Here is a 25,766-nt window from a genome sequence, read left to right on the forward strand (position 1 = left end):
AAAGGGAAAAAACTTCTGATACACACAGCATGGATAAAATTCAAATACATTTTATTAGGTGAAAGAGGTCTGACTCAAAAGCCAGGCGTATGATTCCATTTATATGGCATCTGGAAACAGGTAAAATTATGGGGAAAGAAACTTGATAAGTGGTTGCCAGGGGCTGAGGGTCGGGGAAGGAAGTGGTTGCCAGGGGCTGAGGGTCAGGAAAGGAAGTGGTTGCCAGGGGCTGAGAGTCAGGGAAGGAAGTGGTTGCCAGGGGCTGAGGGTGGGGGAAGGAGGTGACTACAAAAGTGTGTCCGGAATTGGTGGGTTCTCGGTCTCACTGACTTCAAGAATGAAGCTGTGGACCCTCACGGTGAGTGTTACAGTTCTTAAAGATGGTGTGTCCAGTGTTTGTTCCTTCACATGTTAAGTGCTGATTTGTGTATTTATAAACCCTGAGCTAGACACAGAGTGCTGATTGGTGCGTTTACAATGCTTTAGCTAGACACAGAGTGCTAGACAGAAAAGTTCTCCAAGTCCCCACTTGGTTAGCCAGATACAGAGTACCGATTGGTGTATTTACAAACCCTGAGCTAGACACAGAGTGCTGATTGGTGCGTTTATGATCCCTTAGCTAGACATAAAAGTTCTCCAAGTCCCCACTATCCTCGGGAGTCTAGCTGGCTTCACCTAGTGGATCCAGCAGCGGGGCCAGAGGCGGAGCTGCCTGCCAGTCCCGCGCCGTGCACCCACACTCCTCAGCCCCTGGGCAGTTGATGGGACTGAGCGGGGTGGAGCAGGGGGCGGCTCGGCAGTGCGGGAGCCCACCGCGGGGATGGAGGGCGGGTTCGGGCATGACGGGCTGCAGGTCCCGCCCTGCGGGGAGGCAGCTGACGCAGAGTCCTGCCCTGCAGGGAGGCAGCTGACGCCCGGGGAGAATTCGAGTGCAGCCCCGGCAGACCGGCACTGCTGGGGGACCTGGCGCACTCTCTGCAGCTGCTGGCCCAGGTGCTAAGCCCCTCACTGCCAGGGGCCGGCGGCGCCGGCCGGCCACTCCAAGTGCGGGGCCCGCTGAGCCCACGCCCACCCGGAACTCGCGCTGGCCCATGAGCACTGTGAGCAGCCCCAGTTCCCGCGTGCACCTCTCCCTCCACACCTCTCCGCAAGCAGAGGCTCCGGCCTCGACCAGCCCAGAGAGGGGCTCCCACAGTGCCGTGGCGTGCTGAAGGGCTCCTCAAGCGCCACCAGAGTGGACGCCAAGGCCGAGGAGGCACCAAGAGTGAGGGCTGCTAGCCATTGTCACCTCTCAAAAGGACACTGTGGAGTTTTGGAGGGTGAGGATCAAACTGTTCTATATCTTATGATGATAGATACACAATTATGTGTTGAACTGGATGTTAAAAAGGGTAAATTTTTACTCTATTTCAATTATGCCTCAAAAAAAAAATTATAGAGAATGCAAATTCCTTATATTGCCCTGGAGCTGTAGTTTTCAAACTGTACTCTGGAGACATCTCAGAGTTTACGTAGGGCTCTAGGGTGGGTGTATGTGTAGGGAGAGCAGGCATAGGCCTGGCCACACCACCATCCATACTTTCATTCAAGCAGCTCTGGATTTTTTTCCCACATATGTAAATTAATTCTATAAATGTTTACATTCAAGGTTTTATTTTTGGAAAGGTTCTAATAACTAAAACAAAAAACAGGAAGAAAAAAATAATCGCCTTAGAGGCACAATAAAGTCCCCCTGAGGTATTAGCTCCTAGGAACGTGTTGTTCTGACTGTAGAAGGAGCAGGGAGTATGTCAACGTCAGGACCTTGAAGGAAAAGGTCGGCACCAAATTCTGCTTAGAGCTCTTGCTGGGGGTGGAATGTTGGCAAGATAAGCAGTGCCCAGGGCCCCCAGGGCCTCCTCGTTCCTGCAGTCGGCTTGTTTATGTAAACATGAGTTGATCATTATTTTCCCAGGTCAGGTCAAACCTAACTGGGCAAGAGTCCATAAAAACCTCTAAAATCAGATAAAATTTCTCTTTATTCTTACACAGCTTCTCCTTCATTTCCCAAATAAAAAATGCCTAAGATCCATTTTACTAGACCAAAGCTTTTCTACCAGAAAATCCAGCAAGTTAATTATTAGATCTTAATAAAAAATGCATGGTTCCAGTAAATTAGTTGTACCAAAAATAGTCCACTCCAAACCATCACAGAACTGGAGGAAGAACAGCCAGAGCCTGCCTGAGAATTCTAAACAACTCCAAGAATGGAATTCTGATTCCTAGGAGGGTTGCACACCCTTGAAGTCTGACTTTGTAAAGGAGGCAGGTGGGGTGGTCCAGCTGCAGAGCTTCAACAACTGCCTGGCCCCAAAGAACCCCCACAATGCCTGCCATGAGCCCAGCAGTAGCTGCACTGGGCTACCAAACTCCCAGGCCACCTATGCACACCAAGATGTCACCCTCACTCTCTGCTGACAGCCCAGCTGAGGTTTAAGGAGAAAGAGGAACCAGGAGAGTCATGCTTCCTTCTTCTTTTATTATGGCCCCAAACAGATAAGATTCGCCATCTTAACCATTTGTCAAGTGTAAGTGAGCCCTCAGTACCACTATATAGGTGAGTTTCACAGGCTGATTCAGCCAGCCCTGGATCAAGTGTTACGTTGTTACTGACATGTACTGTATAGTTAGGCCGAGGATGGCTGTGTCTGTACTGAACACGCACAGGCTTTCTTGTCATTATTTCCTAAACAATGCAGTGTGTAACAGCCATTTACAGAGCATTTACATTGTATTAGGTATTAGAAGTAGTCTAGAGATGACTCAAAATATATGGAAGATGTATGCAGGTTATATGCAAAGAGTATCCCTCTCCCCTCGCCTTTTTTTTTTTTTTTTTACCTTAAACTATTAAGGGTTAAAGTGTCCCATCTTATATCAGAGACTTGAGCATCCATGGATTTTGGTATCTGAAGGAGGGGGTCCTAGAACCAATCCCCAGATATCAAGGGATGACTACATAGTGTGGCAGTGTTAATCACAGGCACATAGCTGTGCAACAGATCTGAACTTTTTTATCTTGCAAAACTGAAACTATATCTAAGGGAAACACTCCTATTTCACCTCACCCCAGCCCTCCTGCAGTCATCATTCTGCTGTCTGTAAGCGTTTTATGTGGTATTTGTCTTTTTGTGGTAGACTTATTTCATGCAGCATAATGTCCTCCAGGTTCATTCATGCTGCAGTATGCAAGAGGATTCCCTTCCTTTTGAAGTCTGAGTACTATTCCACTGTACAGGTTTGCCATATCTTCCTTATCCATCCATCTCCAGCAGACATTTCAGTTGCTTCCACCCCTTGGCTGTGAGCCACGCCTTCTTTTTAAACCAAATCTCAAAACGCCTGTAGCTAGATATCCATCCTTCCTCACAACCCTCTCTCCTGCTCAGCTCCCCACCCTAGCCTAGCTTGTTCTTTCAGTTGACTCTTCTACTTGTTCTGTCCCATCAATCTCTACCCCTCTGGTGATCATTCCTATGCACATACCAGACGTACTTTCGAATCTACCCTTAAAAAAAAAAACAGGCCGGGCGCGGTGGCTCAAGCCTGTAATCCCAGCACTTTGGGAGGCCGAGACGGGTGGATCACGAGGTCAGGAGATCGAGACCATCCTGGCTAACACGGTGAAACCCCGTCTCTACTAAAAAATACAAAAAACTAGCCGGGCGAGATGGCGGGCGCCTGTAGTCCCAGCTACTCGGGAGGCTGAGGCAGGAGAATGGCGTAAACCCCGGAGGCAAAGCTTGCAGTGAGCTGAGATCCGGCCACTGCACTCCAGCCCGGGCGACACAGCGAGACTCCGTCTCAAAAAAAAAAAAACAAAAAAAAAAAACAGCCGGACACAGTGGCTCACGCCTGTAATCCCAGCACTTTGGGAGGCCGAGCCAGGTGGATCACTTGACGTCAGGAGTTCGAGACCATCCTGGCCAACATGGTGAAACCTCCATCTCTACTAAAATACAGAAAATTAGCCAGGTGTGATGGTGCACGCCTGTAGTCCCAGCTACTCAGGAGGCTAAGGCAGGGGAATTGCTTGAACCAGAGGTTGCAGTGAGCCAAGATCCCGCCACTGCCCTCCAACCTGGCGAAAGAGTGAGACTCAGTCTTAAAAAAAAAAAAAGGTGGGGGGGGGAGCGTGGAGGAAAACCTGACTTGTAACTGACAAATTGCTACAGACTCAGTGTAACAACTCGGAGAGGTAAAAATTCCAGGGCACTCAGGCCGAGGGAGCTCCCCTGTAATACCGTGAGATTCGGTGCCAACAGTGATCCTACAAGCATCCCCTCCTGCTTCCAGCACAGGGAAGGGAAAAAGCACCTCAGTGAAATCAGCCAGGACACTCTGTTCTTAACAACGTCTGCCCTCAGGAGAAACTACTCAACCAGAACCTCATCTGCTGGGGTCTGATTAGAGCTGCACCCACCAGAGGGAACTCCAGTCCACTCGAGCTATCCTGTCCCACAGGAGGAGGGAAACCGGAGAAGTAGGTTGAAGTTCACAGTCCAGAGCACGGGCTCACTAAAGGATGGAGCTCTAATCCCAGGACTACAGAATACTTCTTTCCCTCCCCCGGCACCTACATCACGACAGGCCTGTTCACCACAGCCCCTTTTACACAGTACATCGTGTTCAACTATCATGAAAAAATTATAAGGCATACTAAAATGCAAAAAACTCAATTTGAAGAGGCAGAGCAAGCATCAGAGCCACACAGAGCAGAGATGCTGAAATTAACAGACTGGGAATTTAAAACTATGATTAATATGCAAAGAGCACTAATGGATAAAGTGGACAGCATGCAGGAACAGACGGGCAGCATGAGTAGGCAGATGGAAATCCTAAGAAAGAACCAAAGAGAAGTGCCAGAGACCAGAAACACCAACACGAGCGAAGAATTCCCGTGGCAGGCTTATTAATAGATGGACCCAGTTGAGGGAAGAATCTCTGAGCCTGAGATACACACTTTGAAAATGGAAAAGCAGGCCAGGTGCAATGGCTCACACCTGTAATCCCAGCATTTTGGGAGGCCAAGGCAGATGGATCAACTGCGGTCAGGAGTTCAAGACCAGCCTGGGCAACATGGTAAAACCCCATCTCTACTAAAAATACAAAAATTTAGCCATGCCTGTAGTCCCAGCTACTGGGGAGGGTGAGGCAGAAGAACTGCTTGAACTTGGGAGGTAGAGGTTGCAGTGAGCCAAGATTGTGCCACTGCACTCTAGCCTGGGTACAGAGTAAGACTCCATCTCAAAAAAATGGAAAAGCAAAGAGAATAAAAACTGAAAATAACAGAGTAGAAAATTCAGGGACTGTGGGACAACTACAAAAGGTGTAAACGCACTTAATAGGAATCGCAGAAGGAAAAGAGAAAGGAACACAAGAAGCATTTGAAATGATAATGGTTGAGAACTTTCCCAAATTAATGTCAGACACCAAACCACAGATCCAGCAATCTTACAGAGTGCCAAGCAGGACAAATGCTAAAAATAAAAAAATAAAAAAATAAAGAAAATAAAAGGACACCAACGGTATAAAATCCAAATTATAGAGAATCAAAGATTAAGAAAAACATCCTGAAAGAGGCCAGAGGGGAAACCACCTTACCTCTAGAGAAGCAAAGACAGGAATGACATTGACAGCTCCTCAGAAACCCCACAAGCAAGAAGATAGCGAAGGGAAACATTTAAAGTGTTAAGAAAAGACTCACCAACAGAGAATTCTATACCCCACAAAATTATCCTTCCAAAGTGATGCAGAAACAAAGACTGTCTCAGACAAACCAAAGTTGAGGGAATACGTTGCTGTGAGACGTGCCTTACAAAAAATGTTAAAAATAAAAAATTGATGAGAGAGAAAGAAATCGATATAGGTCAGAAAGCTCAGCTCCACATAAAGAAAGGAAGAGCATCAAAGAAGGTATAAATAAAGATAAACAAAAACTGTTCCTTAATCTAACAGAACATTCGGTTCAAAATAACAGCAACAGCGCATTCAGTTTATGTGTGCTCGTGCGTGTGTGTGCTTATGTACTCACATACAGGTGAAATGAATGACAACAATGATACAAGGGACAGGAGCGAGGAATTAGGATTGTTTTGTTATCAAAAGGTACTCACACTTCCCATGCAGTGGTACAGTGTTATCTGAAAATAAACGAATTAGTTGCAAATGTATATTACAAACTCTAGAGCAACCATTAAAACAAGCTTGTCCAACCCATGGCCCACACAGCTTTGAATGCAGCCCAATACAAATTTATAAACTTTCTTAAAACATTATGAGATATTTTTAATTTTTTTTTTTTTTTAGCTCATTAGCTATCATTAGTGTTGTATTTTATGTGTGGCCCAAGACAATTCTTCTTCTTCCAACGTGGCCCAGGGAAGCCAAAAGATCGGACAACCCTGCATTAAAACAAGTAAAAAGAAGTATACTAATACGCTAAGAAAGGAGAGAAATGGAATTCTATAAAAATGTTCAATTAAAACCACAAGAGGCAGAGAAAGAGTGGAAGACAAAAATAGGAACAAAAAACAAGGGCAACAAATAGAAAACATTAACAAAATTGTAATTATTAATCCAAATACATTAATAATCACTTTGAACATCAATGGCTTAAATGTACCAAATAAGAGAGGTTGTCAGAGTAAATAAAAAAAAAAACAAGACCTAACTGAATGTTGTTTACAAGAAACCCACTTTAAAACAAAGACACATACAGATTAAAAGAAAATGGATTAAGAAAAATATACCACACCAACACTAACCAAAAGAAACCAGGAGCAGCTATATTACTTTCACAGAGCAAACATCAAAGCACGCAAAGTTATCAGGGATGAAGAACAGCATTACAAAATGATCATGGGGTCAATTCTCCAAGAAGACATGGCATCTTTAAAGTATATATACCTGCTGCACAGTGGCTCACGCCTGTAACCCCAGTACTTTGGGAGGTCGAGGAAGGCAGATCACTTGAGGTCAAGAGTTTGAGACCAGCCTGGCTAACATGGTGAAACCCGTCTCTACTAAAAATACAAAAATTAGTCGGGTGTGGTGGCACATGCCTGTAATCTCAGCTACTCAGGAGGCCGAAGCAGAAGAATCGCTTGAGCCCAGGAGGTAGAGGTTGCGGTGAGCCGAGATCGGGCCACTGCACTCCAGCTTGGGCAACCAAGTGAGGCTCTGTCTCCAAAAAATAAATTACTTAATTAAATTAAATTAATTAATAAAGTATATACACCTAACAACAAAGCATCAGACAAACTGAGGCAAAAATTAAAAGAACCACAAAGAGAAACAAATAGATTTGGAGACTACAACACCTATCACAAATGAGTTCGCTAGTGAACTCTACCAAACATTTAAGGAAGAAATTATACCAATTCTCTACAATCTCTTTCAGAGGATAGAAGCAGAAGGGATACTTCCTAACTCATACTATAAGGTTAGCATTAATACTAAAACCAGAGAAAGATTACAAGAAAACTACAGACCAATATCTGTCATAAACACATAAGTAAAAATCCTCAATAAAATATTAGCAAATCCAACAATGTATAAAAATAATTATACACTACATCCAAGTGGTATTTATCCCAGGTATGTAAGGCTGGTTCAACATTTGAAAATAAATTAATATAATTCAATATTACCAACAGGCTAAAAAAGAAAAGTAACATGACCTTATCAATAGATGCAGAAAAATCACTCGACAAAATCCAACACCCATTCATGATAAAAACTCTCAGTAAAATAGGAATAGAGGGGAACTTTGTCACTGTGATAAAGAATATCGACAAAAACCCTACCACTAACATCATGCTTAATGGTGACAAACTCAAAGCTTTCACATTAAGATCAGGAACAAGACAAAGATGTCCCATCTAACCACTGCTTTCCAATGTCATCCTGGAAGTCCAAACTAATACAGTAAGACAAGAAAAGGTAAACAGATTGGGAAGGAAGAAATAAAACTCTTCAGATGACATGCTCGTCTACATAGAAAATCTGGAAGAACTGATAAAAATACTCTTGGAACTAATAAGCAATTAAAGCAAAGTTGTGAGATACAAGGTTAACAATACTAGAGTCAATTGCTTTCCTATATACAGAAACGAGCAAGTGGAATTTGAAATTAAAAGTGCAGTATGCTTTATATTAGCCCCCACAAAACAAAATATTTAGGACAAAATACGTATAAGATCTATATGAGGAAAATTACAAAATCTTGATAAATGATAACAAAGAAGAATGAAATAAATGGAGAGAGAGTCCATGTTCATGGACAGAAAGACTAAATATTGTCAGGATGCCCATTCTTCCCAACTTGACGTACAGATTCAATGCAATCCCAATCAATATTCCAGCAAGTTATTTTGTGGATATTGACAAAATGATTCTAAAGGTTATATGAAGAGACAAAAGACTCAGGATAGCCAATACAATATTGAAGAAGAACAAAGTTGGAGAATATGACACTGCCTGTCTAAAAGACTTGTTACAAAGCTACAGCAATCAAGACTCTGTGGTATTGGCAAAAGAACAAATAGATCAATGGAACAGAACAGAGAGCCCAGAACTAAACCCACATAGTTAGCTGATTTTCGACAGAAGAGCAAAGGCAATACAACAGAGAAAAAGATACCCTTTTCAACAAATGGTGCTATAACTGGCCATTCACATGCAAAAAAATAATCTAGACACAGCCCTTATACTCTTCACAATAACTCAAAATGGATCACAGGCCTAAATGTAAAATGCAAAACTATAATGCCCCTAGAAGATAACAGAGAAATAAATAACCTACGGTATGGCAATGACTTTTTAGATACAACACCAAAGGTACGATTCATGAAAGAAAATAATTGATAAGCTGGACTTCATTAAAAGTAAAAAGTTCTGCAAAAGACTGTCAAAAATAAGATGACAAGCCACAGACTGGGAGAAAATACTTGTAAAAGACACATCTGATAAAGGACTGCTATCCAAAATATACAAAGAATTTTTAAAGCTCAACAATAAAAAAACAACCTCCCTCGTCAAAAAAATGGGTATAAGACCTTAATAGATACTTCACCAAAGATAGATATACAAATGGCAAATAACAATATAACAGGTTGCTCCATATCATATGTCATTAGATAAATGCAAAGTAAAACAAGACACCACTACATATATATTAGAATAGCCAAAATCTGGAACACTGACAACACCAAATGCTGGAGGATATGGAGTAATGGGAACTCTCATTCACTGCTGGTGAGAACGCAAGATGATACAGCCACTCCGGAGGACAATTTGGCAGCTTCTAAGAAAACTAAACAATTTTACCATTTGATCTAGCAATCATGCTGTTTAGCATTTTGTATTAGTCCATTTTCACACTGCTGATAAAGACATACCCAAGACTGGCAATTTACAAAAAAAAAGAGGTTTAATCAACTTACAGTTCCACATGGCTGGGGAGGCCTCACAATCATGGCAGAAGGCAAGGAGGAGCAAGTCACATCTTACATGGATGGTGGCAGGCAAAGAGAGAGAGCTTGTGCAGGTGAACTCCTCTTTTTAAAACCATCATATCTCGTGAGACTTACTCACTATCATGAGAACGGCAGGAGAAAGACCTGCCCCCATGATTCAACTACCTTCTACCAGGTCCCTTCCACAAAACATGGGAATTCAAGATGAGACTGGGGTGGGGACACAGTCAAACCATATCATCCCGCCCCTGGCCCCTCCCAAATCTCATGTCCTTATATTTCAAAACCAATCACACCTTCCCAACAGTACCCCAAAGTGTTAACTTATTTCAGCATTAATTCAAAAGTCCACAGTCCAACATCTCATCTGAGATAAGGCAAGTCCCTTCTGTCTATGAGCCTGTAAAATCAACAGCAAGTTAGCTACTTCCTAGATACAATAGGGATATATGCATTGGGTAAATACAGCCATTCCAAATGGGAGAAATTGGCCAAAACAAAAGGGCTGCAGGCCACATGCAAGTCCGAAATAAGGTATGGCAGTCAAACCTTAAAGCTCCAAAATGATCTCCTTTGAATCCATGTCTCACATCTGGGTCACGCTGATTGCAAGAGATGGGTTTCCATGGTCTTGGGCAGCTCCACTCCTGTGGCTGCTGTGCAGGGTACAGCCTCCCTCTCGGCTGCTTTCATGGACTAGTGGTGACTGTCTGCAGCTTTTCCAGGTGCACAGTACAAGCTGTCAGCGGATCTACCATTCTGGGGTCTGGAGGACAGTGGCCCTCCTCTCACAGCTCCGTTAGGTGGTGCCCCAGCAAGGACTCTGTGTAGGGGCTCTGATACCACATTTCCCTTCTGCACTGCCCTAGCAGAGGTTCTCCATGGAGGCCCCACCCCTGCACCAAACTTCTGCCTGGGCATCCAGGTGTTTCCATACATCTTCTGAAATCTAGGCAAAGGTTCCCAAACCCCAATTCTTGACTTCTGTGCACTTGCAGGCTCACCACCACCTGAAGGCTGCCAAGGCTTGGGGCTTGCACCCTCTGAAGCCAGAGGCCCAAGCTCTACACTGGCCCCTTTCAGCCATGGCTGGAGCAGCTGAGACACAGGGCACCAAGTCCCTAGGCTGCACACAGCACAGGGACCCTAAGCCCCACCCACGAAACCATGTTTTCCTCCTAGGCCTCTGGGCCTGTGATGAGAGGGGCTGCTGTGAAGACGCCCTGCAGATATTTTCCCCATTGTCTTGGGGATTAACATTCAGCTCCTGGTTACTTATGCAAATTTCTGCAGCCAGCTTGAATTTCTCCTCAGAAAATGGGATTTTCTTTTCTATCACACTGTCAAGCTGCAAATTTTCCAAACTTTTATGCTGTTTCCCTTTTAAAACTGAATGCCTTTAACAGCACCCAAGTCACCTCCTGAACTTTTTGCTGCTTAGAAATTTCTTCTGCCAGATACCCTAAATCATCTCTCTCAAGTACAAAGTTCCCCAAATCTCGAAGGCAGGGGCAAAATGCCGCCATTCTTTTTGCTAAAACATAACAAGAGTCACCCTTGCTCCAGTTCCCAAAAAGTTCCTCATCTCCATCTGAGACCACCTCAGCCTTGATTTCACTGTCCATATCATTATCAGCATTTTGGTCAAAGCCATTCAACAAGTCTCTAGGGAGTTCCAAACTTTCCCACATTTTCCTGTCTTCTCCTGAGCCCTCCAAACTGTTCCAACCCCTGCCTGCTAGCTAGTTCCAAAGTTGCTTCCACATTTTTGGGTATTGACAGCAGCACCCTACTCCTGGTACCAATTTACTGTATTAGTCCATTTTCACGCAGCTAATAAAGACATACCCAAGACTGGACAGTTTACAAAAGAAAGAGGTTTAACGGACGTTCCACATGGCTGGGGAGGCCTCACAATCATGGTGGAAGGCAAGGAGGAGCAAGTCATATCTTATGTGGATGGCGGCAGGCAAAGAGAGAGAGCTTGTGCAGGGAAATCCTCTTTTTAAAAACCATCAGATCTTGTGAGACTTATTCACTATCACAAGAACAGCATGGGAAAGACCTGCCCCCATGATTCAACTACCTCCCACTGGGTACCTCCCACAACACATGGGAATTCAAGAGGAGATGTGGGTGGGGACACAGTCAAACCATATCAGCATTTAACCAAGGAAGTTATGAACTTATCTCTACATAAAAACCTGTACACAGATGTTTATAGCACCTTTATTCATAACTGCCAAAACCTGGAAGCAACCAAGATGTCCTTAAGTAGGTGAATGAATTAACATATTGTGGTATATTCAGACAATGGAATATTATTTGGTGCTAACAAGAAATGAACTATCAATCCCTTAAAGATATAAAGGAAACATACATGCAAATAATTAAGTGAAAGAAGCCATCTGAAAGGCTACATACTGCAGGATTCCAACTGTATGACATTCTGGAATAGGCAAAGCTATGACAATAGTAAAAAGATCAGTGGTTGCTAGAGGATGGGGGAGGAAAGGAAAGGCAGAGAGTGCTTACAGAATCTTTAGGGCAGTGAAAATACTCTATATCATGTGGATACATGTCACTATGTATTTGTCCAAACCTACAGAGGGAACACAAATGTAAACTATGGACTTTGGGTGATTATGATGTGCCAACACAGGTTTATCAACTGTACCAAATGTGCCCTCTGCTGAGGGATGTTGATAATGGGGAAGGCTGTGCATCTGTGGGCACAGGAGGTATACAGGAAATCTCTGTACCTTCTTAATTTTGCTGTAAGCCTAAAACTGCTCTAAAAAATTAGTCTTAAAAACAAACAAAAAAGACTCATGAGTATTCAAAAGAATTAGAAGCAGGGTCTCAAAGAAATATATGCCTACTCATGTTCACAGTAGCATTATTCATGATAGCTAAAATGTGGAAGCAATGCAAGGGTCCATCGACAGATTAATAGATAAATAAAAAGTGGTATATACATATAATGAAGTATTACTCAACCTTAAAAAGGAAGAAAATTCTGACCCGTGCTACAACATAAACCACGATGACATTATGCTAAGTGAAATAAGCCAGTCACAAAATGAGAGATATTGTATAATTCTACTTATATGAGGTACCTAGGTAGTTAAACTCATACAGAAAGTAAGTAGCATAATGGTTGCCAAAGGCTAGAGGGAGGGGAGAATTAGTAGTTAACTGTTTAATGGGTATAGAGCAAGGGTATCCAATATTTTGGCTTCCCTGGGCCACACTGAAGAATTGTCTTGAGCCACACATACAATATACTAACACCAACGATAGCTGATGAGCTTAAAAAAAAAAAAAAAGGCAAAAAAATCTCATAGTTTTAAGAAACTTCACAAAGTTGTGTTGGGCTGCATTCAAAGCTGTCCTGGGCCACATGCAGCCCACAGGTTGGACAGGCTTGGTACAGGGTTTTGATTGTGCAAAATGAAAAGAGTTATGCAGATGGACAGTGGTGATAGTTGCACAATGTGAATATACCACTGAAATGTGCATCTGAAAAATATTAAAATAGTAGATATAATGTATTTTACCAAAATAGAAAAATTTTAAAAAAAATTCACTTTCTTAATCTTGTCTGTCAGAAAAAGAATATGTACTAGCATTGGCTTGTATGTGCCTATAAGCCTTCTGGAGCAACATAATACATAAGAAACTAACCCAGGCTGTTAGGGGGCGTAGAAGCTGGGCACATGGGAAAAAGATGGGAGCATGACTTCACTGTATACTCCTCTCTAGGTTCTGAACTTGTAAATAAATGATCTATTCAAAAATCTTAAACAAATGAAACACTCCCCTGGATGCCACACTCCTATCAAGCTACCACCTCTACTGCTCTGTCCTTCTTTGTAACATACTTCCTGGTATGGTCTATTTCTTCAGCTCCCATTCATTTCAATCTACCACAATCTAGTGTCCAAACCCTTGGGCCATGAAAAGTGCTGGTTCTTTTCCAGCTAATCAATCACTCCCACTCTGCCAAATCCAATATGCACTTCTATGAGTTCATCTTGTAAGAATTCCACACGCTTGACTCTTCCCTCCTGGAAACCCAACTCCTCTGTGCTGTGCTGCCACCTTCTCCTGGTCTTTTCCCTCTCCACCAGCTGTCATGGCTCCTCCCTCTGCCAGACCTCTGAACATGGCAGGACCTAGAGCTCAGATGTTGGCCCTCTTCTCTTTGCCCCCTGCTTTAGATGTCACCTCCAGGCTTCAATCTCCCAAATGTGCATCTCTCGCTTGATCTACTCACTGAGGTCTAGAACTGCCTACAGACCACTGCAGACTTACCCAAACAGAACACCGTGACCCATCCTCATGCCTGTTCCTCCCGAGTCTTCCCATCTCAGTACATGGTACCACTGTCAACTCAGCTGCTTAATTCAAACCCAACAAGGCAGCTTCCATTTCGCCACTTCTCTCATCCCCCATATCCAACCAAAGCACCAAGTCCCACCAGCTCATCTTATAAAACTGTCCTAAACCTGCCACTTCTTTTCACCTTTATTACCAATACCCCTGTCCAAGCCCCTATGTGAGTTTGCCTTGACTACTGCAGCAACATCCTAATTGCTGGTCCTGTTGCTTCCATTTCTGACCTTCTATAATTCATCCTCCTCCCAGAAGCAAAATCATTCTGTTAAATGTCCTGTCAGTCCCCTGGTGGTGGTGGTGGGGTCTGTAAGAAGCTTTGAATGGCCTTCTAATACTTTTACAAGATCTAAATTTGCCTGTGGCCTGTAAGACCCTGCATGTTCTGGCTCTGAAATCTCAATTTATATCACAGTCTTGCTTCCCTACTTGCTAGGCCCCAACCATAATGACCTTTCTCAGTTCCCAGCACTTTCTTACCTCATAGCCTTTGCACCTACTGTTTCCACTGCCTCCTCTCCCCCGATCCAGCTCCATCTCATCCTTCCTGTTTTAGCATACATATTACCCCTCAAACAGAACATCTCCAAATGCCTCCTCTAAAATGCTTCCTCTGCCTCTACCCACCCACTCCACCACACTGCCTACCTTACTGCTACCAGAGCACTCATCACCATCAGCAGTCATCTTATTTATATTTATGACCTGTCTCCCCAGTTAGTATCTACCCTACTTGAGAGTAAGACTTGAGTCTACCTTACTGACATTGCAGGTGCTATGCTCGCCACAGTGCCTATCTCAGGAACAGGCTCTCAGCTCAAATTTGTTCAGTCAGTCAATAAGGATTAACTAATGAATAAACCAACGACCTTCCAAAGCACTGGCCGGGCTTATGCAGGTCAGCCAGAGCCCTAATCCAAGCAGGACTAAGGTGGTTTGCACTGGATTTGCACTGGTTTGCACATGTTTCTCCATCATTGTAAAATAATAACACATTGCTTTGGAAAAATACAAAGAAACTTGAAGTATTCAAACAATATCCTTGAGCCAACAATACACCTCAACATTTCAAGGCACATACACACGTGCATGCATACACACACACACACACAATTTTTGGAGGCGAAGGAGGAAAAAATGGGGAACAAAAACATACATTTGGTGAGCCTCATACAATTTTTTTTTTTTTTTTTGAGACAAGAGTTTCACTCTTGTTGCCCAGGCTAGAGGGTAATGGTGTGATCTCGGCTCACTGCAACCTCCATCTCCCGGGTTCAAGCGATTCTCCTGCCTCAGCCTCCCAAGTAGCTGGGATTACAGGTGCATGCCAACATGCCCAGCAAATTTTTGTATTTTTAGTAGAGACAGGGTTTCACTATATGGGCCAGGCTGGTCTCGAACTCCTGACCTCATGTGATCCACCTGCCTCAGCCTCCCAAAGTCCTGGGATTACAGGCGTGAGCCACCATGCCCAGTCTCTTTGCTTTTTTTAGAGATGGGGTCTCACTCTGTCACCCAAGCTGGAGTGCAATGGTGTGAGTATAGCTCACTGCAGCCTCAAACTCCTGGGCAATCAAGCCATCTGCCTGCCTCGGCCTCACAAAGCTCTGGGATTACAGGAGTGAGCCACAGTGCCCAGCCTCATAAAATTTTTAATGCAAGGCACATCGTTCACTCCAGTCGATAATTCCCCAAAATATTTTGGCTAAAGGCTATATGCAGTGGCTCACGTCTGTAATCCGAGCATTCTGGGAGGCCAAGGCGGACGGATCACTTGAGGCCAGGAGTTCGAGACCAGCCTGGTCAACATGGTGAAACCTCGTCTCTATAAAAATTAGCCAGGCATGGTGGTCCATGCCTATAATCCCAGCTACTCGGGAGGCTGAGGCAGGAGAATTGCTTGAACTCAGGAGGTAGAAGGTACAGTAAGCCAAGACTGCACCACTGCACTCCAGCCTGGGCAATGAAGGAAGACCCTGTCTTTTTTTTTTTGGCTAAAATCAAAGGAGTCCCAAGGTAGGCCTAGATTACAACAGAGTGAACCTAGTAGTGTTCAGAAAAGGTTAGATTATCCGCCAAAGAAATAAAATGAAAGTTTCAAAATTTAAAACACAGGAATGTAAACAGTCCCAGTAAATAAAAAGAAGCCCCTAAAATTCCTTCTATTCTGCCAGAGCAGAGTAAGACCAACAAGGTCATATACCCAGCACACACGCTCTAGCTGTTCCTTCCCTCCTAATTCCTAGTCATCCTCTTAACGCAGCTAGCAGGCCTTACCATTGCATTGAGCTGGGAGTTGCTGGCCTGTGTAATGCCAAGAATGTTGGTGGTGTGCATCACTTCAACCGAAAAACTTGGCAGCCAGCTCGCAATCCGAGACCCTGAAACAAACAAGAATCCAGAATAAGTTTCAGAGCCCTGACTCCTTCCCCCATCATCTGCTCTCACAGCAGCCGCTGTAATGGCTGGTGTTCCCTGAGGGCTTCCTATATGGCAGGCCTCTCATGCCAAGTGTTCCACGTGGACTAGCTCATTTAATCCTCACTACATCCCACATGGTACCTCCTATTATCATTCTCCTAGTATCCTTCTCAAAGATACAGCACTAATACCCTTGGTCTTTGGTCTCTGAGGCACTCAGAAGTTAGGGGACTTGTCCAAGATCACACAGTTTAACTATGATGGCCAAGATGTGAAGCCAGACAGGCAAGCCCTAGAACCCTTCACTGCTGAGCAATCCTGCTTTCCAGGGGGGCTGGATGCAGCCCAACCCAGCACCCTCACGCGCTCAGCCTGGGAGATGAAGAAGCTTTTCAAGGCTCTAAGCTTCTATAACACATGAGCTTTGGCTCCTCTCTTTCACGAGCTACACAAATGACTATTCATTTGGAGGCATTTTCACATTTACTTTCAGGAAGTATTTTTTCTTTAATCTTAAAAGCCTTGGTTTTCTGATTCAAAATTCTTTTTAAATCATGCTATTCTACAACACAGGCTTGTAGACTAACAGCACCAAAAAGTCTGCTACTTCTGTTATTTCCCGAAGAAAACAGGAGCCCAAGATACAACAGCACCAAGAATAGGCTGTAAAACAACCCAATATCAAGCTACACGTTTAAGGCTGCTTTTCATTCCTTCACAAAGAAACTCTGATGCATGGAATAGAAAATCAAGTGTGGCCAGGCGCAATGGCTCACACCTGTAATCCCAACACTTGTGGGAGGCTAAGGCAGACAGATCACAAGGTCAGGAGATCGAGACCATCCTGGCCAGAACGGTGAAACCCCGTCTCTACTAAAAATACAAAAATTAGCCAGGCATGGTGGCACGTGCCTGTAATCCCAGCTACTTGGGTGGCTGAGGCAGGAGAATCGCTTGAACCAGGGAATCGGAGGTTGCAGTGAGCTGAGATCACACCACTGCAGTCCAGCCTGGAGACAGGGTAAGACTCCGTCTCAAAAAAAAAAAAAAAAAGAAAGAAAATCAAGTGGAATGGCCATCTCAAAGGTCTTGAGATGGGTACAAACAAAATGTACCCATTTAAGAAATGGATACTTATTTCATGTACTAACTAGGGAGAAATAAAGTTGAGTTTATCTATTTTGACTAAAGTTTTAGTAGTCATAATTCATAAAATAATGGATTGGATAGCCAGGTCTCATCTCCAATATTGCTAGTATATTTCAGAAGTTTTACCTGGAAGAGCCCTTCATTCACAGCCACCAAACCAGGCCCCCTAAACCCCTCTAACATTCTGGGCGCAGCCAGCCAAGTAGCCCCACCTACTCTTTTGGAAGATATGACTCTACTCCCCCTGGTCCTTTCTTTGAAGGATTTCACCAACATGACACCATCCCCACTGTACCCCATTCTTGAAACTCAAATTGGGGATGTGAATAGCACTACTGCTAACAAAATTCCAGGGACACTTGTGTTACAGTAACAATTATAAACATGAACTCACAGAATTTAGCAGTACTGGACTGTTGAAAATCAACAGCAGCTTAATGTGAATTAAGGAAGGATGATCAACCAGACCCTGATATGTCACAGCCTTAGAATTTTAAGTGTGGTTTTCATTACAACTCCTTTTAACACTGCTGGGAGGCAGAACATTTATATTTTATGGACAAAGCAACAGGGTTCCAGCTCTGATTCTGCTTGTGGTACTCACTAGAAAGGCTTCTCAATGATCCTTCATTATATGCTTAAATGCTACACAAATGCAATACATTATTAGGAAAGGTTAACTATTGAGCTAATTAAGTGTGCTCCTCGAAGGCATGGTTGATTTAGTTTTACTTCTCCACCCTCCTGCCCCACCCTGCCCATACTGACATGGAATCGGGCAAAATGCCTGGCATCCCTCTGTTTGTTCTATCTCTATCCATCTGTCTATCCATCCCTCCCACCTAAATGCTTTCAATTAAAATTGAAATACAGTCAATGCGTAGCTTAACAACAGGGACACGTTCTGATAAATGTGTTGCTAGGTGATTTCATCGTTGTGCAAACATCATAAGAGTGTATTTACATAAACCTAAATGGTATAACTTACTATACACCCAGGCTATATGATATAGTCTATTGCTCTAGGCTACAATCCTGTACAGCATGTTACGGTACTGGAGGCAGTTGTAACACAGTGCTAAGTATTTGTGTATCTAAACATATCTAATAGAAAACATGTAGTAAAAATATGGTACAAAAAAACACAAAACACCTGCATAGGGCACTTACCAGGAATGAAGCTTGCAGGATTAAGGCTGCTCTAGGTGAGTCAGTGAGTGGTGAAATGTGAAGGCCTAGGACATTACTGTGTGCTCCTGTAGACTTTATAAACACCGTACACTTAGGCTACACTAAATTCATGACAAAATGTTTCTTTCTTCAATAAATTAAATTTAGCTTACTATAAGTTTTTTACTTCATAAACTTAATTTTTAACTTTTTGACTCTTGTAGTAACACTTAGCTTAAAATCCAAACACCCTGTACAGCTATTAAAAATATTTTCTTTTTTATTCTGCAAGAGTTTTTCTATTTCTAAAAGTTTTAATTTTACTTTTTAAATTTTTTTGGCTAAAAACTAAGATATAAACACACACATTAGCCTAAGCCTACACAGGTCAGGAGCATCAGTATCGCTGTGGTCCACCTCCACCTCTTGTACCACTGGAAGGTCTTCAGGGGCAGCAACACGCATGCAGCTGTCATCTTCTAGAATAACAATACCTTATTCTGGAACCTCCTGAAGGACCTGCCTGAGGCTGCTTTACAGTAAATTTTTTTTCTATGTAAGTATGAGTACACTTTAAAGTAATGATAAAAATTGTAGTAAATACCAGGCCACAGGAATTTTTTAGGTCCATTATCATCTTATGGGACCATTGCCGTATATGCGGTTTGTCATGGACTGAAATGTCGTTATGGGGCACATGACTGCATAATATTAAACTGGTCTGTACAGGGCAATTTATAATTAAAATAGTATCTGCCTAGGGGAGAACATCCCTTAGGTATAGTTTTAGAGGTTGAAACCAACTAACCATCGAAATGGAAGAAGTGATTGTGTTGGTTTAAGCGAGGTCTCCCTTCGGCTGCTGCTACAGGAACCAAATTCTCATCCAAATTCTCTCCTTGATGGTCTTCCCTGACACGATTATTGTCAGCAATATTAAGAGACATTCTGCATGTTGGACAGGAGGTGTCTTGTTCTAGCCAGGAACGAAGACAGGAGCTACCAAAAAGTCCAAAAGAACATACGTCAGCATCCTCGACTGTTCCTTAGCATACTTTGTAAGAATTCACCCAGAAGTACTCTGGATCTGTCAAATGTGCTCCAATTTGATTTTCTCTCCACCACTAGTGAGATTTAAGTGTTAAGAAGCATTTATGGACATTACCTCTTTGCCCTACTTCATTTTAATACACTTCCAGCGTGTCCTGCTGGGAACATGAATTCTTTACCATATGAAGTCATCTACCAAGCTCCTGGTTGTGACCCCTTTTCAATGGGACTTCCTAGCATGGCTCACCATCTTCTCATCCAATTCTATTTGGCTACTTCAAAATCCATGTGGCTGAATCATCCAACACCCTGGCCTCTCGTATCCTTGAGTCCTCCACTCTGACGCTCACATCTTTCACTCTGCTTTAGCTACCACTAGCACAGTCATAGCCTTGGCCTTGTCTTCAAAATCTTGATGTCAAAAATCTCACTCATTCACTCAAGCTCCTCTCCTTCCAACTCACTTATCTGGCACCAAACTTGCTAAGACCTCCCATCTGCTTTTTCCTTAAGCATGACAGCCCTACAGGTCCTTACCTCCCCGTTCCCCTGGCTCACCTGTAACTTCTCCTCTCCATTCACCACCTCAACCTCCTCCACCCTCTTCTCTTTGCATGCTGCTTTCCCAACAAGGCTGAAGCTTCTTTTGCCCTCTCTCAGGAGATGATAATGCATTAATTATGGTAGACACTCAGTAAATACTTGAGGTGTCCATTAAAGGAAAGGATACTAGAGTAAGAAGCAGAAAATGTGAGATCAGTCCCAATTCTCCCTCTAACTAGCTGTGTGATCCAGGCAAACCCTTCAGCCTCTCTTGACTAGTCCTCTCCACTAAAGAATGAGATGGCCGGATGAATTAATCTCCAAGGTCCCTCCCATTTTATGAGAATTTGTTATCTTTCTCTAAGGGCGCAAGTAGGCACTCAATAAAAATGCTGTATCTTCTTTTAAATATCTATGAACATGTGTAGATATAAAGTTATAAAGGAAAACCTCACCATAATACGATAATCCTCAGAGTCTCCAGCAACCAAATGGTACATAAGTAACAGGAGTTTCCTAGAGGCCAAGATAGAGCTACTTCTTACTCACTCCGTGTCATGAGAGTGTGTGACAGTCGTCTGTCTGTATGTATATACCCAACTCTATCATATTTTGCAATAATTAAATACCTATAATTTGTCTGTGATAATTTAGTCAAATAAGTGATTTTTTTTAAGTCCACTTCTCCTAGTGACACCCTGAAATCACACCACTAGTAGAATAACATTAGCCTTGCGGGGGATTACAAAAGTATGCAAGATCCTTGCCTTCCAATAACGCTACACTGTGACATACTTTTTATAAGCAAATCTAAATTTATTTCACAGAGTGCAAAATCCTCCCACATTAAATATAACAGCCTAAAAACTCCAAGGTGAGTACAACTAGTTAGATATAGTTTTCTGTTTTGAAAAAAATGCTAGAGTTCCTTAACTGAGAGAAATCAAACTTTAGAGAGAAAACGGATCTATTCACTGGACTCTGAAATGTTGTAAAAATATCCTCTATAGCAACAAATTATCTAGCTATTGTGTCTGCAAGAATATAGGCATTACCTTTATCACAAATTAAAATGAATTTGCCTTAGATTCTCAGCACACAATCATTCCCAAAGCTACAAAGTAAAGCCAACCAAGAGCACATCCTAACAACTATTTGTTCACTCAACCCGAGGCAGATAAGTGTTTTAAAATTAAATCCTAACTCTTAAGCAACCACTGAGTAAAGAAGAAATCACTTTGGGAAATGAGACACTTTGAGACAAATGAAAACAAAACCACAACGTATCCAAACTTATGAGATGCAGTGGAAGCAATGCTCAGAGGCCAATTTGTAGCAGAAAATGCCTAAAAAGAAGAAAGCTCTCAAGTCAAAAACCTAACTTTATGCCTATAGAACCAGAAAAATAGCAAACTAAACCCAAAGCCAACAGAGGTATCTAGAGTAATTCATAGAGACAAAATATAGAATGGTGAGTGCCAAGGGCTTCGGGAGAAACAGAGAGGGACTTTCTGTATACTGGAGACAATTTCAGTTTCATAAGATGAAAAAGTTCTGGAGATAGATGGTGATGAAGGCTATACAACAATATGACTATACTCCATGCCACCAAACCATATACTTAAAAATAGCTAACAGTAAATTTTTTGTTATATTTTACCAGAATAAAAAAACTATATTTAAGAATTATTACTAAAAAACAAAACAAAATTCACCATAATGAGATAACACTTCACACCCACAAGAATGGCTATAATAACAAAAATAGAAAATGACAAGTGTTGGCAAGATGTATGAAGAAACTAGACCCCTCAGGTATTGTTGGTGGGAATATCAAGTGGTACAGCTGCTGTAGAAAACAGTTTGGCATTTCCTCTAAAGTTAAACAGAATTATCACGTGATCCAGAAATTCCACTCCTAGGCATATACCCAAAAGAAGTGGGAACAAGTCCTCAAACAGATACTTCTCACAAGCACATGTTCCTACCAGCATTATTCATAATAGTCAAAATGTGGAAACAACCCAAATGTCCACCAATGGATGAATGGATAAACTAATTGTTTAATTTATAAAATTACTTAAATTCACCCATAAAATGTAATGAAGTACTGATACATGCTACAACTTGGATGACCTCAAAAAATATTAAGCGAAAGACGTCAGTCACAAAAAGTCACGTTATATGATTCCTTTATATGAAATGTCCAGAATAGGTAAATCCATAGAGACAGAAAGTGGATTAGTGGTTGCCAGGCGATGGAGAAGGAAGGAATGAAGAGTGCTTACTTAGTGACTATGAGGCACTATTGTGGAGTGATAAAAAGGTTTTGAAACTAGCGAGAAGGGTGGTTGCATAACATTGTGAACACATTAGCAGCCACTGAACTGTACATTTTAAAATGGTTAAATGTATATTATCTGAATTTTGCCTCAAAGAAATTAAATCATAGAATTAATCTAACATATGCTTGAAGATATTATTTCTGAGCTAAAATAGAGTTATTCTGAGTTTATTCTTCCCAACTAGCCTCCAAGCTCCTTAGGGGCTAACTGAAATAATTTTGAGAAATGTGTGCAAATTCCCTGGTCTTCCCAACCTCAACGAACGTGCACCGCTCTACACCCAACTGTCCAACCCGCACAACTAGGGAAACCCTGGCACCTCTTTCATTCCTCACTTTCCCTCAGCTGGTCTAGCACCACATCCTTCCTGATCCCCTCAAATCTGTCTTCTCACTAACTCTACTTGTACCACCAGAGTCCAAGTTACAATTTCTTTTTTTTTTTTTGAGACAGAGTTTCGTTCTTGTTGCCCAGGCTGGAGTACAATGGCGTGACCTCAGCTTACTGCAACCTCCACCTCCCAGGCTGAAGCAATTCTCCTGCCTCAGCCTCCCAAGTAGCTGGGATTACAGGCACCCGCCACCACGCCCAGCTAATTTTTTTGTATTTTTAGTAGAGGTGGGGTTTCACCATGTTGGTCAGGCTGGTTTCAAACTCCTGACCTTGGGTGATCCACCTGCCTCAGTGTCCCAAAGTGCTAGGATTACCCCTGAACCACTGCAGCCATTACTAACCAATCCCCCTGGATCTCTTCAAACAGCAAATCTTACCCGCCAATCCTTACTCAATGTTCAACAGCATCTCACCACTCCCAGTGGTCCTCCAGACCCTGCCTATGTGTCTTCTGCCTCAGCGGACACCTTGTCCTTTACTCTCTGGGATCAGCCACACAGCTTCTCTTTTAGTCTCTTCCATTTCTTCCTGCTGCACAGATGCACCCTCTCTCTCAAGTACCTAGTACCACCTGATCCCTCCTTTTGTTGACTTAACTCCTACTTATCCTCAAGAGTCACTTCCTTCAAGTTTGAGTCGGATTTTTTCATTACAAGCTCTCAAGAACTATGTTCCTTTGCTTTAAAGCACTTATCTCATTGATACTTTAAAATTCATAAATATGCCTGGTTCTGATTCACGTTTGAATCCTCCGTTCGACTGTAAGCTACAGGAAAGCAATGACCACACTAGTCATTTTCATTTTATCCCCAGAGCCTAACACAGCACTCAGCACATAAAAAAAAAAAAAAAAAAAAAAAAATCTGTCAACAATGTGTTGAGTTACTGAGACTCTAGCTCCAAAGCCCTATATAAAAAAGAAGAAGAAAAACCCTTTGAGACTATAAAATAAAGAAAGGAAGATTAAAGATGCAAAGATCAGAACTTTCCCAATATGCAAAATTGAAAACACATGCAAAAGGCCAAAAGATACCTCAAGGTCCATTAACATCAAAACATCAAACTTATACACACAGTCATTTATGTGAGACAGACAGAGCCCCAGTGACATCTTAGATCTACTTCCATCTGGAAGGATTACAGAAGAGACTATTTGTAATCCTTGATAACAGACACAGCTCTTTTGTGCTGTTTAGTGGTCCTGGTCTACAACCCATCTCAATCCACTTCTCTGGTGAGATTTTAGGCTTCTTTTGGGCATATACAAAATGCAAAATTATATATTCTCTCTCTCCCAGTTAGATAATAAGCTGTCTGAAAATAAGGACTCCCCGCTAATCCTTTCTTTTAAATCTTACAGACATATTTGCTGTACTTCAGAGCTAAAATGGAGAAGAAATATGAAGACAGTTACCATACCCAGAAATTAAGATGGCAAACTATGGGAGGGAAACAGTCCTATGATGTAGGGAAGAGGCTAAGGAACAAAGAAGGACACCCAAGAGCTTCCCAGAACACGCAGTGCCAGCAGCAAGGCCAGGCGGAGGTAATGTCCCCACTCCTCCACTAGGATGAGTCTCAAGCCTGGGTACAAAAAGCACCCACACACCCTGGACAGAACACCCGTCCCACAGGGCCCTTCACAAAGCTCCTACTTGTGGAAAAGATGTCCGCAGGGCAGTTTCCGCGCAGCCTGCATGGAGTCCCAACAGATGGCACAGTCGTCATTGTTGACAGCCAGCTCCTCTGGAGTTGCAACTGCAAACCTGTGGAAACAAAACAAGCCCAGCAGGAACCTTGGTCAGTTCCACACACACACTAAACACCACTTGATAGACTGCACCTATATCACAGCACAGTTACAGAGAAAGCGTGTTCAGCAAAACATTCTTGATAATCAAAAATATAATTTACCTTCAAAGCCCATTAAAAAGTGAGTGAGAAACTTATGCACAGGAACTTTGTCTAAATAATGGCTGCTAGGCCGAGTGCGGTGGCTCATACCTGTAATCCTAGCACTTTGGGAGGCTGAGGCAGGAGGATCATGAGGTCAGGAGTTCAAGACCAGCCTAACCAACATGGTGAAACCCCGTCTCTACTAAAAACGCAAAAATTAGCCGGGTGTGGTGGCGGGCGTCTGTAATCCCAGCTACTCAGGAGGCTGAGGCAGGATAATCGCTTCAACCCAAGAGGCGGAGGTTGCAGTGAGCCGAGATTGCGCCACTGCATTCCAGCCTGGTGACAGTGCGAGACGACGTCTCCAAAATAGTAATAATAACAATGACTGCTTTTAGTGAAGACATCGGAGAACATATCCAGACAAATCAGAGAAGTAAGGCCCCCAGAGATCCAATCTGTGTCCCTGGCCACAAAGAAGTGATCCAGGCTGTCCCCCTGGGCACAAAGAGGATACCCATTAATCTTGCACCTCCAGGCATGGTTTAGCCTCAGCTTGGCAAAAGAGTGCCTCCTTCAATGAGGTTAAGTATGTGTGTGTAAACATGCATATGCAGAGAATAATTGAGACCCACTTTCACGAAATGAGCAGGACAGAAGCCCAATGAAGCGTCTATTTGATAATAATGACAATAAAATCATGACGAATAAGAGCCTAATACTGAGCACTACGTGCCCAGTACTATTCTAAATACACGAATTATCTCACCAAATTCTCCCAAAGGTTCAGGCAGAAGGTTCTGTTTTCATCCCTAATTTAGAGATGAAGTAAACTGCCCCAAATCACCCAGCACCTAAGCGGGGATTCACACCCGGGCAGTCT

The 25,766-nt window shown here is 42.8% G+C and overlaps 1 protein-coding gene and 1 long non-coding RNA gene across 2 annotated transcripts in view; one reads left to right on the plus strand and one right to left on the minus strand.

The window, feature by feature from the left end:
- AMFR (autocrine motility factor receptor) overlaps window positions 1-25,766 on the minus strand; it is a 58,076-nt gene that overhangs the window by 8,763 nt on the left and 23,547 nt on the right. Inside the window, exons 8-10 of the mRNA XM_005591964.5 lie at window positions 24,643-24,753; window positions 19,465-19,655; window positions 16,194-16,297 (exon numbers count right to left, since the gene is read on the minus strand). Of these exons, the coding sequence (XP_005592021.1) occupies window positions 16,194-16,297; window positions 19,465-19,655; window positions 24,643-24,753 (406 nt within the window). The remainder of the gene's footprint in view (window positions 1-16,193; window positions 16,298-19,464; window positions 19,656-24,642; window positions 24,754-25,766) is intronic.
- LOC141409265 (uncharacterized) lies at window positions 251-24,933 on the plus strand. The gene is made up of 2 exons (XR_012428844.1): window positions 251-358; window positions 24,348-24,933. It is a non-coding gene; the product is annotated as an uncharacterized lncRNA (long non-coding RNA).

This window comes from Macaca fascicularis, chromosome 20 (assembly GCF_037993035.2).
Source record: "Macaca fascicularis isolate 582-1 chromosome 20, T2T-MFA8v1.1".
NCBI lineage: Eukaryota > Metazoa > Chordata > Mammalia > Primates > Cercopithecidae > Macaca > Macaca fascicularis.